Here is a 17752-nt window from a genome sequence, read left to right as displayed (position 1 = left end):
GTATCCGCATCATTTTAATGGCTATCTAATGTTGATTTCTAGCTTGTCTTTAGTATAATTCATCCTTGGGCTGAGTTATTCCCTAGCCTAGGCATTTCTGTGGTTGTATGCAGCTTCCTATTGGCTGGGCTCCTCACTACCCGGGTGCCTTTGACCCTGCAGGTGTGAACGGTTTGAGGATGCTGGGGATTCTCCACGATGCAGTTGTGTTCCTGATTGAGCAACTCTCTGGTGCCAAGCACTGTAGGAATTACAAATTCCGTTTCCACAAACCAGAGGAGGCCAATGAACCTCCACTGAACCCTCATGGCTCGGCCAGGGCTGAAGTCCACCTGAGGCAAGTTCTCTTCCTTTCCATAAGCAGTTTGAGGTCTTGATTTTATGATCTAATGATATAATTATTTTCCCACTTAACCTTTGAGATTTCCAGTGTTAACACTGTCCTTCACTGGTTCTATTAAAGTATTTCTCTTAAGTATATTTTCATCTTTTGGCTCCAGGAAGTCAGCATTTGACATGTTTAACTTCCTGGCTTCTAAACACCGGCAGCCTCCTGAATACAACCCCAATGATGAGGAAGAGGAGGAGGTACAGCTGAAGTCAGCTCGGTAAGTCTGGAGTAGAGAGCGGTCATAAGAAATACTCTTTACGAATGAAATAATGCCATTTGCGGCAACATGGAAGGATCTAGAGATTATCATACTAAGTGAAGTGAGTCAGAGAAAGACAAATACCATATGATGTCACTTATATGTGGAATCAAAAATATGATACAAATGAACTTATTTACAAAACAGAAACAGACGCACAGACACAGAAAACAAACTTTGGTTACCAAAGGGGAAAGGTGGTAGGGATAAATTAGGAGTTTGGGATTAACAGGTACAAACTACTGTATATAAAATAGGTAAACAACAAGGTGCTACTGTATAGCACAGGGAACCATATTCAATATCCTGTAATAAACCATAAAGGAAAAGAATGTGAAAAAGAATATATGTATAACTGAATCACTTTGCTATACACCAGAAACTAACACAACATTGTAAATCAACTATACTTCAATAAAAAATTTAAAAATAAAATAAAAAAAGAAATACTCTTTGCTTCCCTCTGTTGCAGTTTTGCTTAGATCACAATTTCCCAGATAACATTTAAGAAGACTGAAATAGAGTTTGTGTTGAAGTAACAGTAGCTGGCTGGCAAAGAGAGGGGAATGTGTTACAGAGGAGAAATTCAAATAACTATAAGATGTATATTTTATTTTCTTTAACTGTAGTATATACTCTGTCAGCTTTGCATGTACCACCACAGACTTCATATATAACACTATATTTTAGGCCTGATATTATAAGGCCTTTGTTATGCTTGGGATTGAACACACAGAATAGTGTAGTCATATGCTCTAGGAACCTTTGATCCAAGACTCAAAACTGATGATTTCCTGAAGAGAATTCATTAATAACGAACCATCTCTCTTTAGGAGGGCAACTAGTATGGATCTGCCAATGCCCATGCGTTTCCGGCACTTAAAAAAGACTTCTAAGGAGGCAGTTGGTGTCTACAGGTATGGCTAAAATTGTAGAAAGAATTATAGAAAACTAATGAAGTTTTCCAAAATCAAAGTGGATCAAATGCTGGAGTGACCTCCTTCATTCAGTAAGTGAGGTTTGTATCGATATTACTAATTGAACCTGATGTCCTGGGATCCTGCAACTCCTTGTGTTGAATGAGGAATTTAACACAGTAAGCTTTAAAGTATTGCTACTTCTGGTGGGCTTTGGAACGGAGAAATCTTTAATCCTTGGCTGTTTGTTAGAGTGATTAATATACTCAAATCAGGTGGGTCCAGATTCTTTCCAAGTCTCTGTCTCTCCTGGGGAACTAATAGACCAGGAGATTTTATTCATTTATTCATGTATTCACACATTTAACCTTATTTGCAAAATCTGCGGCTGATGTCTTTTCCATCTTTATGTCCTAGGTCTCCCATCCATGGCCGGGGTCTTTTTTGTAAGAGAAACATCGATGCAGGTGAGATGGTGATTGAGTACGCTGGCAATGTCATCCGTTCCATCCAGACTGACAAGCGAGAGAAGTACTATGACAGCAAGGTGAGTTCCACACTTTCATTCTCCAGTTCTTTTGTTATAGAAAGGGGCCATCAACTATAAAGATGATCCCTAGATCGCGGAAGAATTAGTTTTTGTTTTGTTTTTTTTTTTTACATTTTAACATCTCTGAATTTGTGGTGGGCCCAGTCCACTCTCGGGATTAGCACACAAAGATACTCTTTGAAGGTTTGTCTGAATGGATCCCAGGGTCACAAGCACACAGTGACGGGAATTCCCTGGCTGTCCGGTGGTTAGGACTCGACGCTTTCACTGCAGGGGCCCGGGTTCAATCCCTGGTCGGGAAACTAAGATCCCGCAAGCTGCTCGGTGCAGCTAAAAAAAAAACAACAACAACACACAGTGACACAAGTTTTAGGTTTCTCTTGCCTGTGGAGACATTAAGAAACTTCTAGTCTAGTGCCTGTAATCTAGGAATTTGTCATGGAGGCATCCTGAAAGATGGGAGAAATCCAGAAATTTTACCAGAAGGACCTGTTCATCAGTGGCTAAGGTCACATCAGAAAAAGGTTGGGAAATGTTGTCAAGCCTGCGCTGTAATAAATAACAGGTTCTTCTCCGCTCTCCTTCCTGTAGGGCATCGGTTGCTACATGTTCCGGATCGATGACTCCGAGGTGGTAGATGCCACCATGCATGGAAACGCTGCCCGCTTCATCAATCACTCATGTGAGCCTAACTGCTACTCTCGGGTTATCAATATCGACGGGCAGAAGCACATTGTCATCTTCGCCATGCGCAAAATCTACCGAGGGGAGGAACTCACTTACGACTATAAGTTCCCCATTGAGGATGCCAGCAACAAGCTACCCTGCAACTGTGGTGCCAAGAAATGCCGGAAGTTCCTAAACTAAAGCTGCTCTTCTCCCCACTGTTGGAGCACTAGGACCCAGGGCCTCCAAAACAGTGCCGAAGGCCTTTGCCGGCAGCCAGGAGTTCCAGGATTGAGTGGGCACAGTTGAGGGGCCTGCGTGACGGCTGGGCTCCCTTAGGCCCCATATTCACATTATACATGTGATCATAGTCCTGGAGAGGGATGAGGTCTCGAAGCAAAGATCCGCGATCGGCTTTCTCCTGGGGCCCCTCTGATTGCGTGCCGTTAAAAAGTGGGAAACGGGTCCCTAGCAGACTTGCCTGGAAGGAGCCTATAGAGGGTTAGTTATGTTGGGAGATCGGGCCTGAGCACCTCCTCAGAGAGAAGTTGCCATCCTCGCCTTGGCCTTTCCAGAGCACTGTAAGCAAGGGGTCAGGCACAGCCCCGGTGCGGGGTTGGTTGGGTACCTGACAGTTTGCCAGCCGGGCCCAGCCTGTAGCCGTGTGTTGAACAAAGACGGTCTGGTGGTTTTCCCTACTATGCTCCCACTTGAGAGTTCCCTTCTGGTTGGGAGACAGGATTTCGTAGCACCTTTGGTGTCAAAGGCTGTCTTGGGGTTGTGCCAGTTCATTACCAAACGTTGAGCCTGTGGGCTGTAAGTGGGAGTGTTACCCCCATGAGCCTTATCTCAGTCAGTCACCTTCCTAGACAATAGGAGCGGCTTCCCTCTCATTCCTTCTCTTCACTCCACTTTTCTCGTCCCCCGTTCTGCATCCCACTGCTTTCCCGTGCTCTCTGGGTGGTAGGGGAGAGTGACTCCCTGCTCGAGGACACTCCCTGTTGGGCATAGGATGTGCCTACAAAACGTTCCCTGAGCCTGTAAGCACTCCCAGTGGGGAAGTGGACAGGAGCCATTGGCCATAACCAGACAGAATTCGGAGACGTTTTCATAAAACTCCACTGAAGAGTTTTAAAGAAATATATGTAGCATGATTTTTTAGAAGAGGAAGATTATTTAAATAGGAGTTGAATCATGCAACGACCAGAGTATCACAACCGGGGTAACCCCTGGGCCCCATTCCTAGGACATGATAACTTTACTTTCCCCTTGTTAAGACATAGGAAGACTTAATTTTTAAATGGTCAGTGTCCAGTTGAAGGCAGAACACTAATCAGATTTCAAGGCCCAAAACTTGGGGACTAGACCACCTTGTATCGAGGGAACTCTGCCACCTGCACAAAATCTATGGATAAAGTAAGTTAAATGACACTACTGCCCTGATTACTCCCTAGGATGTGGTCAAAACAGCATCAAATGTTTCTTCTCTTCCTTTCCCCAAGACAGTGTCCTGAACCTGTTAAATTAAGTCATTGGATTTTACTCTGTTCTGTTTACAGTTTACTATTTAAGGTTTTATAAATGTAAATATATTTTGTATATTTTTCTATGAGAAGCACTTCATAGGGAGAAGCACTTATGACAAGGCTATTTTTTAAACCGCGGTATTATCCTAATTTAAAAGAAGATCGGTTTTTAATAATTTTTTATTTTCATAGGATGAAGTTAGAGAAAATATTCAGCTGAACACACAAAGTCTGGTTTTTCCTGCCCAACTTCCCCCTGGAAGGTGTACTTTTTGTTGTTTAATGTGTAGCTCGTTTGTGCCCTGTTGACATAAACGTTTCCTAGGTTTGCTCTTTGACAATAAATGGCAAAGGAAGGTCCCCCAACTCCATCGGGCCACTCCCCTCCTTCCCAAATCGAAGCTCCTGAAAAGGCTGCGGTAGGATCTCGACACAGCAGTTTCTCCTCTTCTTTCCTGCGCTGTCTCTCTCCTTTCTGGCACAGCTCAGTGCTGAGAGGCGGGAACCTACACTTCCCTCGTCTTTCCTCCTTCAGAGTTAGCATCCGAGCTGAATGGCAACCTGACATTTTCCATCACCATCTGCCTCATAGGTCACCTCGTTCCCTCTCCCTCTGCCCACCAAGTCCTCATGCCTGCAAAGACCCCCTGGATCCCCTTGTGCCCTCTTTTGGGGCAGCCCGTTGAAACTGAAGCACAGTCTGACCACTCACGATAACGCAGATTCTCCTCTGCCTCTGTCAGCTACAAGGTTTCAGAGCAGCGTAGTCCAGTGGAGGGCGAGGCAGCTTTTCTCGCCTCGAGAAGCCCATTCCTACGGAAGGAAGTCTAGCGAAGCAATACGACTCAGCCCAGCGCTCTCTGCCCCGGGACTCGTGGCTCTGCTGTGCCTTCCATCCTGGGCTCCCTGTTCTTCCGTGACCTTAATTAAGAACTTTGGTGGCTCTGCTGGAACATTGTCACTGTTTTCACTGTCATGCAGGGAGCCCAGCACTGTGGCCAGGAAGGCAGAGACTCCCTGTCATCGTGGAGAAGTGCCAGCAGGGGACTGGGGAAAAGCACTCTACCCAGACCTCACCTCCCTTCCTCCTTTTGCCCGTGAACAAGATACAGTGGCCCGAGGGGTTCCACTAGTGTCTGGTTTCCTTTATTATTGCACTGTGTGAGGTTTTTTTGTAAATCCTTTTATTCCTATTTTTTTTTAAAGAAAAAAAACCTTAAGCTGCATTTGTTACTGAAATGATTAATGCACTGATGGGTCATGAATTCACCTTGAGAAAGACCCAAAGGCCAGTCGGGGGTGGGGGAAACTCAGCTAAATAGACCTAGTTACTGCCCTGCTAGGCCGTGCTGTACTGTGAGCCCCTCCTCAGCTCTTTCTACCAGTCCCAAACCCTGAGGCCAGGGGAGGAACCCCCAGCTCTCCTTCTCCTGCCAGCTGCAGATGGTTTGCCTTGCCTTTCCACTCCCTGTCAACCATGGAAATGAGGAATTCCTCTTAGAGCTCAGCCTTGAGTCCATTGCCAAAATTCAGCGTACCTGCCAGCAACTTGGGGAATAAGCTAAGGTTTCCCTACAAGAGGGAAAGAAGGCAAAAAAAAGAAATGGCATAGCTATCTCCAAAACACCTCCGAGTTTGTTTTGAAAGTGACCAAGGGAATCTCCGCACAAAAGTGCAGACTGAGGAACTGTGGTGGGTCATTCCCAAGGATCCCCTAAGGGGCATCCCAAATCCCTAAGGAGTAACAGCTGCAAACCTGGTCAGTTCTCAGTGACAGAGCCAGCTCACTTACAGCTTTGCTGCTAGAACCTGTTGTGGCTGCATTTCCTGGTGGCCAGTGACAACTGTGTAACCAGAATAGCTGCATGGCGCTGACCCTTTGGCCGGAACTTGGTCCCTTGGCTCCCTCCATTACCATCCGCCACCTCCAGCCCAGCCCCTCCTGTTTTTAGACCAATGACAAGAATCAAGGGGGAAGCCCTGGCAGCTATATATAAGTTTTCAACCAGACTCCTTGGCCGGGATCCACTCCACCACCCCGCTTGCCTCTGTCAAACCCCCGGCCAATGCCGTGAGCACCATGCAGCTCCCTTGATTTAAAAAAAAAAAAAAAAAAAAATACAACAACAAAAAAAAACAAAAAACAACAAAAAAAACCTTTTAATGAATGTATCTTTCTAAAGGACTGTCGTTCAATCAAATATCTGAAAATACTAAAGGTCAAAACCTTGTCAGATGTTAAGTTTGATTTGGGATTTTTTAAAATAGAAATCAAGTTGTGGTTTTTTTGGGTTTCTTTTTTAAAGGAAAAGCGGGTCATTGCAAAGGGCTGGGTGTAATTTTATGTTTCATTTCCTTCATTTTAAAGCAATACAAGGTTATCTAGCAGATGGTTTTGTGCCGAATCATGAATACCAGTCAAGTCTCACACTCTGAAAACTTGCAACTTTTTTGTTTTGGTTTTCAAATAAATATAAATATGATATATATAGGAACTAATATAGTAATGCACCATGTAACAAAGCCTAGTTCAGTCCATGGCTTTTAATTCTCTTAACACTATAGATAAGGATTGTGTTACAGTTGCTAGTAGTGGCAGGAAAATGTCAGTCTGGCGCTCCTCTGATCCCCCCAAATGGGGGGGGACCCATCCTAAGGGGATGGCGGAACAGTCCATTCCTGGGATCAGAGAGAAATGCAGAAATGGTGTCACCTGGATTTTTTCTGCCTGTGAATGTTGCCAGTCAGTACCTGTACTCCTTGTTTCTCTATTTTTGGTTATGAATGTTGGGGTTACCACCTGCATTTAGGGGAAAATTGTGTTCTGTGCTTTCCTGGTATCTTGTTCCGAGGTACTCTAGTTCTGTCTTTCAACCAAGAAAATAGACTTGTGGTGTTTCTTTTATTGAACTTTTAACAGTCTCTTTAGTAAATACAGGTAGTTGAATAATTGTTTCAAAAGCTCAACAGATGACAAGCTTCTTTTCTAGAAATAAGACATTTCTTGGCAACTTTATCATGTATAACAGATCTTTCGGTTTTTTTTTCCTTGTGTTCTTCCAAGCTTCTGGTTAGAGAAAAAGAGAAAAAAAAAAGGAAAAAAATGTGTCTAAAGTCCATCAGTGTTAACTCCCTGTGACAGGGATGAAGGAAAATACTTTAATAGTTCAAAAAATAATAATGCTGAAAGCTGTCTACGAAAGACTGAATGTAAAAGTAAAAAGTGTACATAGTTGTAAAAAAAAAAGGAGTTTTTAAACATGTTTATTTTCTATGCACTTTTTTTTATTTAAGTGATAGTTTAATTAATAAACATGTCAAGTTTATTGCTGCACATGGTTGAACTTTCTTTTGGCTTTGGCTGAGGTGGACGAATGGGAGGGGTGTGGCCCGTGACCTGATTACAGAGTCCCTTCCACAGTCCTTCCTTTTAAGGTGGAATCATGAAATCATTCCCCACTGCCTTCCTTCAGGCCCCACTCTACACTGTCTCTCTTAACCATATTTTCTTCCCTTATTCATCAGTGATGTATGTTCAGGACCTAATGAACTCTGGATATGAGGAAGGGGTCAAGAGGACAAAGGAATAGTTCCTTTACTTGGTACATATATCCCCCTTCTTCATCCACGGGTGGTCAAGCGTTGGCTTCTAATGAGTTCCTCCCAATCTATGAATATAATAAAATGAAAGCATTTCAGGGAGAGCCTGGGCAGTACCCTCTCTTTGCTCCACTCCACCTTAAAGCTGAAATGCGATTTACTTACTCTGTTTCTCCCTAGGACTGGGGTGGGGGTAGGGAGGCAGTTGAGAAATATTTGTAAATATATTCTGCCAAGCCAGGGTCACTACCCCCAGGCTAAAGGGGGCTGAGTTTACACTGCAGCCAAGGAATGGTCAACACTCCTCCTCATGGGGGCTGGTCCTCAAACGGACCTCCTCCCTCTGGATCAGCTGGCTGGAGGCTCGGCCCTCACCCCTTTTTCCTCCCTCTCACGGTGAGTCACCTTTTCGGATTTTGGAGTTGAGCACCATGGGGACTCCAAATGATCAGGCAGTGCTGCAGGCCATCTTCAACCCTGACACTCCGTTTGGAGACATTGTTGGGTTGGACCTGGGAGAGGAAGCAGAGAAGGAAGGAGGAGATGAAGGTCAGTATTCGACCTTGGAGTATAGCTCTCCACATTGGCTGGTCTGCTGCCTCGCTGGGGTGGCAGAGGTAGGTGGTCTTACGAGGGCCCTTGTTCCACGACCCTTGGATGATGATTGCTGACCCTCAGTGCACTGACGGGGGCTTGGCAGGAGTCACTGTGGCCAGAGGAGAAAGCCAGGTTTGTCCTCCACCACCCACCTCTGAACTTACCTCCCCACTCAGTTCACCCCATGGTCCAAGCTTAACTGTGCTGGTGGGGAGAGGGGCCATGTGATACGCTCACGTCTTTGTCAGAGTATATCACCCTCCACAGCAGGGAAGAAAGAAACAGGGCAGGGGGTGGCTCAGCTAAACGGCTCCAACCTAAGCAAGTATTCAGTGTCACACACCTTACAAGCCAAGCCCTGAGCTAATTCTTCCAGAGCGAGTGCGCTCACTGGCTTTTCCACCAGCCCCTAAGGGGGCCAGCTGTCCGTGTCAGGGGTTTTTGATGCCCTTTGTTTCTAAAGGAGTGAAACCTAAGCCTTAATGCAACTTCAGGCTGAAAAGCTGAGAGAAACACTGGAAATGGTTTTCATGACCCGGGTATGTCATGGTGGCCTTCCTGTTGGAAGCAGTGGAGTAGAACAAAACAGACAGACTGAAGAGCCAGAAAGACCTGGGTTCAAATCCAAGCTGTGCAGCTTATGGGCGGTGTGACCTTGAGCAAATCATTTAGCTACAGGCTAAGGAGTTTGGGTTTCATTCTCTTGGCAGTGGGGAGCCAACCAAGGCGCCTTTCCCAGGTCCCTTTGGAACTTTAAGCAGGGCTAGCTCTCTGCCTTGCTGACCTCCGTTCCCCCTGCCCCAAACACGGCATCTGACTCCTGCTGTGACCTACAGCCCTGCCCAGTCAGCCCTGGCTCGTGTCCCAGGTTTCCAAAGCCCCAGGTGGCTTTTGCTTCCTGCTCCCAACTGCACACCTGTCCCCTCCTGGCTCCCTCCCTGGCACAGGTGGAGTTTTCCCTCGAGCACAGCTGGAGCAGTCCAAGGCCCTGGAGCTGCAAGGGGTGATGGCAGCAGAGGCTGGCGACCTCAGCACGGCCCTGGAGAGGTTTGGCCAAGCCATCAACCTGCTGCCTGAGAAGGCCTCAGCTTACAGCAACCGAGCCCAGGCCCGGCTACTGCAGGGAGACGTGGCAGGTGAGGGGAGAGTCCCTGGAGCCTGTGCAGAGGGGCCGGGGAGGGCACAGACCAGAGACGGTGTGTCTGTGGGGCTTGGGCACGGGGCGTGGGAAGTCACTAAGCCCCTCTGGAACCTATGTCTCTACCCATAAGAGACATATCATGGGCTCGGCTAACCTCTTGGGGATATTGTGAGAGTCAGGGGGACTGCATTCCATTTACATATTTATAAAAATTTAATGAGAGCCTACTATTCTAGCAGTGGGCTAGGTGCTGAGGATTATAGTGCTTATAGCAATTACTATGTGCCAGGCACTCAGCACTTCACATGTGAGTTGTAGTCATTCATATAATCCTCATAACAACCCTAAAAGGTACGTGCTATTGTTATCTCCATTTTGCAGATGAAGAAACTGAAGCATGGAGGTTAAGTAGTTTCCTACTCACACAGCTGAGAAGCGGCAGAGCTGGGATCTGGTCCAGGTGGCAGGGCTCCAGAGCCTGTGCTCTTAATCCCCACGTGATACTGCTTCTCAAGAAGCTCACAGCCTAGAGGGTAGAACAGACACATAAATATAATAGCAGCATAACAAGCTGAGAGGGTTCAGCACGGGATCTGTTCCTGAGGAGTGAGTTTTTTTTTGTTGTTTTTTTTTTTTTTAGGAGTGAGTTTTGAAGGATGAGTAGGCGTTAGCTGGATGGAGGGCAGGGAGTGGGAGAAGGCACGGCCTGTAGAGGTCCTGAAGTCATGGACAGGTACAGGGAATCTGGCTGGAAAAGGGCGTGCTGGAAGAATGGAGCCTCTCCAGAGCCTGGAGAGGTAAACAGGGGCCAGAGAGTGAACAACTGCGAACATTAGGCCGAGATCGGACTTTGTCTTGAAAACACTGGAAATCACTAACGGGCTTCAACTAAAGGGTAAACCACAGAAGCCTAGTAGGGAACTACTAGACTATCGAGACCCGTGGTGGTAGAGGTGTTCCTGGGGCCAGGAATGCCAGGCTGGGGAGTTTGGACTCCATTCTGGGAATACTGGGGGACTCTGAGGGCCTTTCCCAGGCTTGTCTGCCACCTGGCTTTGGCAGAGCAGGGCCATAAAGGTCGCTGGGACAGCCTGCAGACCAAAACCCCAGAGAGCATCAGAGGGGATTCTGCCTGGAGAAGGCCTTCAATTCCTCCTGACCAGCTCCTCTGAGGGAAACCAAGGAATGCTGTGATTAGAAAGCTTCTCAACGGACCAGTCAGGATGGGGAGCAGAGCCTCTGCTGGGTTCCGGGGACCAAAACACACAGCGAGAGGACAGGGAAGACCAGCCTTGCTGTAGGATGCTGCTGGCGCTCCCCCAGCGCCCTGCCCTGGCAGGCGCTATAGACTAGAGAACTTGAGTGAATTGAAGCAGAGCGCAGAAGAAATGCAGCTCGGTACCCTACCGTGGATACCAGCTGGCTGCCTGAGGTTGAGTTCACAGCTCTGATGCCTAATAAGCCAAGTATTTACGAGGATGATAAAAACAAAAATGCTGCAAGCCAGCTCTGGCTCCAAGACCTCTTTCAAAGAAAATTAGATACAAAATAATGAAGACCATGGAAATAAAGAATGAGAAGAGACAGTCAGTAGAGAACACAGGTGAGAGAAGCGGTTTTAAGGCATCAATGGAAAAGAGGAGAGAAATGTCTTCAAAAGTTACAGAGGGACTTCCTTGGGGGTCCAGTGGTTAAGAATCTGCGCTTTCACTGCAGGGTCACGGGTTCAATCCCTGGTCGGCGAATTAAGATTCCGCATGCCCCGCGGTGCGGCAAAAAAAAGAAAGAGAGGAAAAAAAGGACTTTATTGTATAAGACATGGTTGTCAGGTAATTCTAATGTTTTTGGACTCTGGGTTTCGGAGTCAGTCACCTGGCACATGGTAGATGGTTAATAACGTATGCGTGCCTGGCAACAGGGCCAGATTCATAACATAGTGACCCTCCGTCCGTGTTTTGATGTATCAGATGGTAGAAAATAACACGGACAAGGCGAGACCTGGACTTCAGTCCCAGCTCTGCCACTAACTGGCTGTGCAGCCCAGGCCGAGTCTTGCCAACTCTTCCAGTCTTCATCTGCGTAAAGGGAATAACAATACCGATCTCTAGAGTCAAGTGCAGGCGGGATGTAAACGGCCGAGCCCCAGAGCCTCCACTCGGGGCCGGATCGCTTGCTGGCCGCGGCCCTGACCCCCGCCCGTCCGTCGGTCCCGCAGGCGCCCTGGAGGACCTGGAGCGCGCGCTGGCGCTGAGCGGCGGCCGGGGTCGCGCCGCCCGCCAGGCCTTCGTGCAGCGCGGGCTCGTGGCGCGACTGCAGGGCCGGGACGACGACGCCCGCGGGGACTTCGAGCGGGCGGCGCGGCTGGGCAGCCCGTTCGCTCGGCGCCAGCTGGTGCTGCTCAACCCGTACGCGGCGCTGTGCAACCGCATGCTGGCCGACGTGATGGGACAGCTGCGCGGGCCCCGCGACCGGCGCTGAGCCGCCGGCGGGCGGGCGTGGGGGGAAGGGGGGCGCCCGCAACCAATAAACCTGCCGGCTCTCCCAGCCACCGCCTGTGTCTGCGTCCTCCGCCGTCCCCGCAGGGAAGGGCGCTCAAGTATCCCCGGCGCGCGAGGCCGTCAGCGAGACCCGGGACGTGGTCCCGGAGCCGCCGCCCTGGGGGAGGGGGTCCTTCGGGCCGAGGTCGGGCATCGATTGGCCCTGCCTGGCGCAGCCCGCGCCCCTGCGGGCGACTGCGGTGCTCATCAGACCTGAGCAGTCGCTCCGGCTGCTCTCGGGGAGTGAGCCAGGTGAGCTGCACCGGAAGGCGGGGCGGGGCGGGGCGAGGCGGGGGCGGGCATGCTTCGCGACCCCTGCCTCCAGGATCCCATCCTCTTCGGCCCAAATCCGGAGGAGGGGAGAAGGGGCGTAGGTGGGTGAGGGAAGCGGGCGGGAGAGAGCCGGGGTCGGGAGAAGGACGGTCCCTTTGGGGGAGGGGCACGTGTACCCGAGTGTTTACGCGCGCGCGTGTGTGTGTCTGGGCCTGGTGCGGGCTGCACGGTTGCAGGTGGTTTCTGTGTACCTGCGAGCGTGTGCCTGTTTGTCCCGTGGAGTCAGCGCTCAGTTCTGTGCCTGCAAGGTGTACAGGTACGTGCTGGCTGGGTTTGGACCTTTGGGCTCGACCATTTGCGTCCTTGCCTTCACCACTGTGGATCGTTCTACATTTGTGTTTCCGTGCATGGTTTATTTTTGTTTCTGGAGAGTAAATTCCTGGAGCAGCTATTAAGCTTGTCTGCTCTCACCTGGCTAACATCGAGGCCTGCCCCCTTCTCTCGGCAGCCTGGGGCCCAGGCCGGGGCCACCATGGCGCTGCCTCCAGGGCCAGCTACCCTCCCGCACACACTTCTGCTCCTGCCGGCCCTTCTGAGCTCAGGTACACCCCTGTTCAGCCCTTGGCCATGCATTTGTGCGGTCAAGTCCCCCTCTCTCTCCCCTCCTTGCCTGCATCTTCAGTTTGGGTACCCACTCCAGGCGCCAGAGTTGGGTTCCCTTCATCCACCTCCCCAAGGTCCAGCCGTCCCTGGTTAGAGAACCCAGGTGCTCTGTCTCTTGGCCTGCTGCCCCTCTGTAACTGGACCTCATCCCGGTCACAGAACAGTACTAAGCCTCCACCAGCCCTCCCCAGAATCCCCTGTGTTCCAGGTTGGGGGGAGTTGGCGCCACAAATTGATGGTCATACCTGGGCAGAGCGGGCACTTCGAGAGAATGAACGCCACGCCTTCACCTGCTGGGTGGCAGGGGGGCCTGGCACCCCCCGATTGGCCTGGTACCTGGATGGACAGCTGCAGAAGGCCAGCACCTCAAGACTGCTGAGTGTGGGCGGGGAGGCCTTCTCTGGAGGCACCAGCACTTTCACTGTCACTGCCCAGCGGGCCCAGCATGAGCTCAACTGCTCCCTGCAGGACCCAGACAGTGGCCGGTCAGCCAACGCCTCCGTCCTCCTCAATGTGCAATGTGAGTGCCCCTCAGGTGGACAGAGACAGAGGTTCTCTGCCCAGGGACCCCCAGCAGTCACCAGGCAGGTGGTCTGGTAGGACATTTAAAAAACACTTAAGCACTCTGCAAGTATTAACTCACTTTCTCCTCACAGTAATCCTATGAGGTAATTACTATTGTTGTCCCCATTTTACAAATGACAAAACTGAGGCAGAGAGGTTAAGCAATCTGCCCAGGGTCATACAGCTGGTAAGTAGCAGAGCCAGGATTCAAATCTTGACATTTTGGTTCTAGTGTTTATACTCTTAATCTTCATTTGTACGAAATGCTGCCTCTCTGGCAGACCCAGCCATCCTGTTTCCCAGTGGCCCCTAAGGAGAGGTCCAGACCCCTGGCTCCCTTCTGGGTTTGGGAAGAAAGGGAAGGCGTGCAAGGGGCTGTGGTGGGAACATACTGGTCTCTGCTTTGCACCAGTTAAGCCGGAGATTGCCCAGGTTGGGGCCAAGTACCAGGAAGCTCAAGGCCCGGGCCTCCTGGTCGTCCTTTTTGCCCTGGTGCGTGCGAACCCCCCTGCCAACGTGACCTGGATCGACCAGGATGGGCCGGTGACCGTCAACGCCTCTGACTTCCTGGTGCTGGATGCCCAGAACTACCCCTGGCTCACCAAACACACCGTGCAGCTGCAGCTCCGCAGCCTGCCACACAACCTCTCCGTGGTGGCCACCAATGACGTGGGTGTCACCAGCGCCTCGCTTCCGGCCCCAGGTGAGCACTGCCAGCCACGGGCCCAGCAAAGCCTCGGATGGGTGTGGGATCATGGTGCAGGAACAGGAAGGCTTGTTGCCTTTTGGGCGAGTCTGGTGAAAGCTGTCCCTGGCCACCTGGGGCAAGGAGGACAGAGTAGTGACCTGTGGCATCTCAGAGTTGGGGGGCCCTGCCCGCTTGGAACCTAACCAGAGAATGACCTGCAGGGCTCCTGGCCACCCGGGTGGAAGTGCCACTGCTGGGCATCGTTGTGGCTGGAGGGCTTGCCTTGGGCACCCTGGTGGGGTTCAGCACCTTGGTGGCCTGCCTGGTCTGCAGGAAAGCGAAGAAGACCAAAGGTAGGGCCAAAGCAGGGCGGGGGCAGAGGGTGGCTGGAGAAGGGGAGACGAGGTCAGGGGGTGGGCAGCAAGGCCATGGGCAACGAGTGGAGCTGGGCAGAACGTCTCTGACAAGTGGTAGGACAGATCTTCCTGGGCATGGCCATGATTTAGACCACATGCATCCCAGGTAGCAGGGCCAGGCACTGGGAAGCCAGTCTGGGCATCTGAGAGACCCCTTGCCTGAGGGTTCTGGGCCTGAAGAGGGCAGGGGGCAGAGCCTAGAGCAGGTGGGCACAGGGAGACAGCGCTGTGGTTTCTTTCTCCTCAGGCCCCTCCCGGCGCCCATCCCTGATCTCTAGGTAACTCTCCCTGGGGCTGGGTGGACGGGCCAAATGGAGAGGCAGCATGGGGATGGGGGGATCCTGGGCTTTCTGGTAGTTTGGGAATGGGCCGCAAGCAGGAGTCGGTGCCCGCTGGCGCCAGGGCCCATCCAAGCCTTTTTCTGCCCTGTAGTGACTCCAACAACCTGAAACTCAACAACGTGCGCCTGCCGCGGGAGAACATGTCCCTCCCGTCCCACCTGCAGCTCAACGACCTCACTCCGCACTCCAGAGGTACATCCAGGACCCTCTGTTGGCCCCAGCTTTATCTGTGGAGGTGCTTCTGAGAAAAAGAGAGACCCTGGGCCTTAGGAGGGTCTAGACCCCGTCGGGCACACACCTCACCCCGGGCACCATCCCCTTTGTCACCCCACAGGGAAAGCAGCGGACCAGCAGATGGCTCAGGACAACAGCCAGCCGGAGCTTCTGGATCCGGAGCCCGGCGGCCTCCTCACCAGCCGAGGTATGGGAAAGGGGCCTGCTGCCCTGCTGCTCTGCTCCCCGGCCATTTTGCTTGTGCCAAAGGCCTCTGAATCCCCAAGGGGCAGAGAGTGGTCTCCCAACTTCCAAGGAATGAGGGTGACTGAGTCTCCTGGGATCTCTGACCCGCAGGTTTCATCCGTCTCCCAATGCTGGGCTACATTTATCGGGTGTCCAGTGTGAGCAGTGATGAGATCTGGCTCTGAGCTGAGGCTAAGACAGAAGGTGCCTTCTTGGCCCCTGGGCACCCTCCCGGTCCTCCTCCAAGGCACCCTCTGCCTGGCCACATTGCCAACGGGAAGAGGCCATGCCACTGCCACTTTTGCTTGTCCTCTGGGTCACTGGTATCCTTGGCAAGGCTGCCAGCTGGACCTAAGCCCTTGTTCCAACTCTGGTTGAGGGCCTGCATGATTGCCTGTGCCCAGGCGGATGGGGCTCTCTGTCCAGGTGTGCCTGGAGGTCATCCAGCATCTAAGCGTGGCGTGGCCCTGTCGGCTTGGGGCAGCTCTGTGCCCCACGCTGGTGCTCCTCAGCACCGTGTACAGCAGGCATGGGGCATGCCTGGTTGGGAGGGCCCTGCACGTCCTGGATCTCCGTCCCATGCTATGCAGCTTTGTTCCCTCAGGGAAAATTTAGGACCCTGCTAGCTGTAGAGAACCAACCTGCCCTTTGCACAGGAACTCACCTCTGGCCCAGCAGTGCTGGCCAAGCACAAACCAGTACCCTCTGCTGCATACCTCTCTGCCCCAGCCCTCTCTTGGGCATCATAGGTTATACATTGGATCTTCTCCACTTCTTCACCTGGCACTAGACTTCCCCACTGGCCTGGGCCCTGGTGGTGCCAGCGCCTGGTGTTAGCACAAGAAAGGGGAAGAATGGGAGGTGAGAAGCCTGGTGCGTCCAGGCCTGCATGTAGCTATGCCTTGTTACAGTGTTAGCACTTTAAGCACATCTTCCTGGGAGGGGATGAGCAAGGGCCCCAGGGCCCTGTCTGGGGCTTCCCCAAGTCTGGCCTTTTCATGATTCACTGTGAGTGCCCTGAGCCCTCTGGGTTGACGGGTTCCCGCTCAAAGTATCTACCCCGCTATGGGACCCCAGCCCTGGACCCCATCAGCAGGACCCTGACTGCCCCATCAGCAGGAAGCTGTTCTTCCTGTCCCATCCTCTGTTCTTTAGGGGATGGCCATAGTGGCACATAACTTGACAGTGCTGGAAACCTTAGGGGGACATGGAAAAAGGAGGGAGATCACATATCCCAAAATGACCCAAGAACACTTTTGAAAAGCAACGTGGAAAAGATTGCAAATTAACAGAGTGCAAAGTGTATTTTTCCCTTCTTGATATCTTGTTTTGTAATTTTTCTCACGTTACTGCCGAGGACAGTGCTGAGCACGTGGTAGATTCTCAATAAACTTGACCGAGTGAACGCTGCATGTCTGTTTCATTCCCTCAAATATGTTGTTTTTTTTTTTTAACTGAAGTAGATTTACAAAGGTGTGTTAGTTTCAGGTGTACAGCAACGTGATTCACACACACACACATATATTCTTTTTCAGATTCTTTTCCATTATAGGTTATTACAAAATATTGACTATAGTTCCCTGTGCTATACAGCAGGTCCTTGTTGTTTATCTGTTTTATATATAGCAGTGTTATAGTCTACTCTTAAGTCTTTTAAATCTGGAAAAATTAAAAGACACAAAAAGAATTTATAGTGCATTGAGATAAAAAATTTTTAACACCATGTGGTCTGTTCTAACTGAAAGAGTTACTACTTACCTCTATACAGCAGTGTGTATCTTTTTTTTTTTAATTATTTATTTACTTATTTATGGCTGTGTTGGGTCTTCGTTTCTGTACGAGGGCTTTCTCTAGTTGTGGCAAGCGGGGGCCACTCTTCATCGCGGTGCGCGGGGCTCTCGCTATCGCGGGCTCTCTTGTTGCGGAGCATAGGCTCCAAACGCGCAGGCTCAGTAATTGTGGCTCACGGGCCTAGTCACTCTGTGGCATGTGGGGTCTTCCCAGACCAGGGATCGAACCCGTGTCCCCTGCATTAGCAGGCAGGTTCTCAACCACTGCGCCACCAGGGAAGCCCAGCAGTGTGTATCTTTTAATCCCCAACTCCTAATTCTTTTTTATGGATGAGAAATACTCCATTGTGTGTGAGAGAGAGAGAGAGAGAGAG

At 50.7% G+C, this 17752-nt stretch overlaps 3 protein-coding genes and 1 long non-coding RNA gene across 12 annotated transcripts in view; 3 read left to right on the top strand and 1 right to left on the bottom strand.

Annotated features, from left to right (window-relative positions):
* Positions 1–6428, top strand: part of KMT2A (lysine methyltransferase 2A) — a 73994-nt gene extending 67566 nt beyond the window's left edge. For both annotated transcript variants that reach the window (XM_036860568.1, XM_036860567.1), the window contains exons 32-36: positions 163–337; positions 501–608; positions 1484–1567; positions 1985–2114; positions 2709–6428. In XM_036860568.1, the coding sequence (XP_036716463.1) occupies positions 163–337; positions 501–608; positions 1484–1567; positions 1985–2114; positions 2709–2984 (773 nt within the window). In that variant the 3' untranslated portion in view covers positions 2985–6428. The remainder of the gene's footprint in view (positions 1–162; positions 338–500; positions 609–1483; positions 1568–1984; positions 2115–2708) is intronic.
* Positions 6429–7027: 599 nt separating this feature from the next.
* LOC118899221 lies at positions 7028–12261 on the bottom strand. Of its 4 annotated transcripts, none has more exons than XR_005020908.1 (5): positions 12177–12261; positions 10072–10173; positions 8315–8421; positions 7909–7977; positions 7028–7376 (listed from the first exon to the last, which is right to left on the bottom strand). It is a non-coding gene; the product is annotated as an uncharacterized LOC118899221 (long non-coding RNA). The 4 variants fall into 4 exon arrangements; XR_005020907.1 differs by lacking the exon at positions 7028–7376 and adding an exon at positions 11520–11722 and having other exon boundaries at positions 7573–7977; positions 12177–12244; XR_005020905.1 differs by lacking the exon at positions 7028–7376 and having other exon boundaries at positions 7573–7977.
* On the top strand, positions 8271–12195 carry TTC36 (tetratricopeptide repeat domain 36). Its single transcript, XM_036860576.1, has 3 exons — positions 8271–8458; positions 9454–9642; positions 11863–12195. The coding sequence occupies exons 1-3, from the start codon at positions 8341–8343 to the stop codon at positions 12123–12125; spliced, it is 570 nt and encodes a 189-aa protein (XP_036716471.1). The 5' UTR covers positions 8271–8340; the 3' UTR covers positions 12126–12195.
* A 121-nt stretch (positions 12262–12382) lies between the features above and the next one.
* The window catches only part of TMEM25 (transmembrane protein 25), a 21778-nt gene continuing 16408 nt past the window's right edge, over positions 12383–17752 (top strand). Inside the window, exons 1-10 of one of the 5 annotated variants that reach the window (XM_036860569.1) lie at positions 12383–12436; positions 12694–12773; positions 12966–13059; positions 13329–13640; positions 14097–14387; positions 14594–14725; positions 15036–15066; positions 15221–15321; positions 15464–15550; positions 15700–17000. In XM_036860569.1, coding sequence (XP_036716464.1) covers positions 12990–13059; positions 13329–13640; positions 14097–14387; positions 14594–14725; positions 15036–15066; positions 15221–15321; positions 15464–15550; positions 15700–15773 — 1098 coding nt within the window. In that variant the 5' untranslated portion in view covers positions 12383–12436; positions 12694–12773; positions 12966–12989 and the 3' untranslated portion in view covers positions 15774–17000. Of the gene's footprint in view, positions 12437–12641; positions 12774–12965; positions 13060–13328; positions 13641–14096; positions 14388–14593; positions 14726–15035; positions 15067–15220; positions 15322–15463; positions 15551–15699; positions 17001–17752 lie in introns of those variants that run through there. The other 4 variants (XM_036860570.1, XM_036860573.1, XM_036860571.1 and 1 more) reach the window with 4 other exon arrangements.

Source organism: Balaenoptera musculus, chromosome 8, assembly GCF_009873245.2.
Source record: "Balaenoptera musculus isolate JJ_BM4_2016_0621 chromosome 8, mBalMus1.pri.v3, whole genome shotgun sequence".
Classification (NCBI taxonomy): domain Eukaryota; kingdom Metazoa; phylum Chordata; class Mammalia; order Artiodactyla; family Balaenopteridae; genus Balaenoptera; species Balaenoptera musculus.
Note: the sequence above shows the minus strand (reverse complement) of the source record. Positions and strands in the feature narration are given on the sequence as shown.

Excerpts from the sequence above, each read along its gene's own strand:
- TTC36 (XM_036860576.1), top strand. The coding sequence starts at position 8,341 with ATGGGGACTCCAAATGATCAGGCAGTGCTGCAGGCCATCTTCAACCCT. Across the intron at positions 8,459-9,453 it reads GAAGGAAGGAGGAGATGAAG|GTGGAGTTTTCCCTCGAGCA; the intron begins GTCAGTATTCGA and ends TCCCTGGCACAG. Across the intron at positions 9,643-11,862 it reads ACTGCAGGGAGACGTGGCAG|GCGCCCTGGAGGACCTGGAG; the intron begins GTGAGGGGAGAG and ends TCGGTCCCGCAG.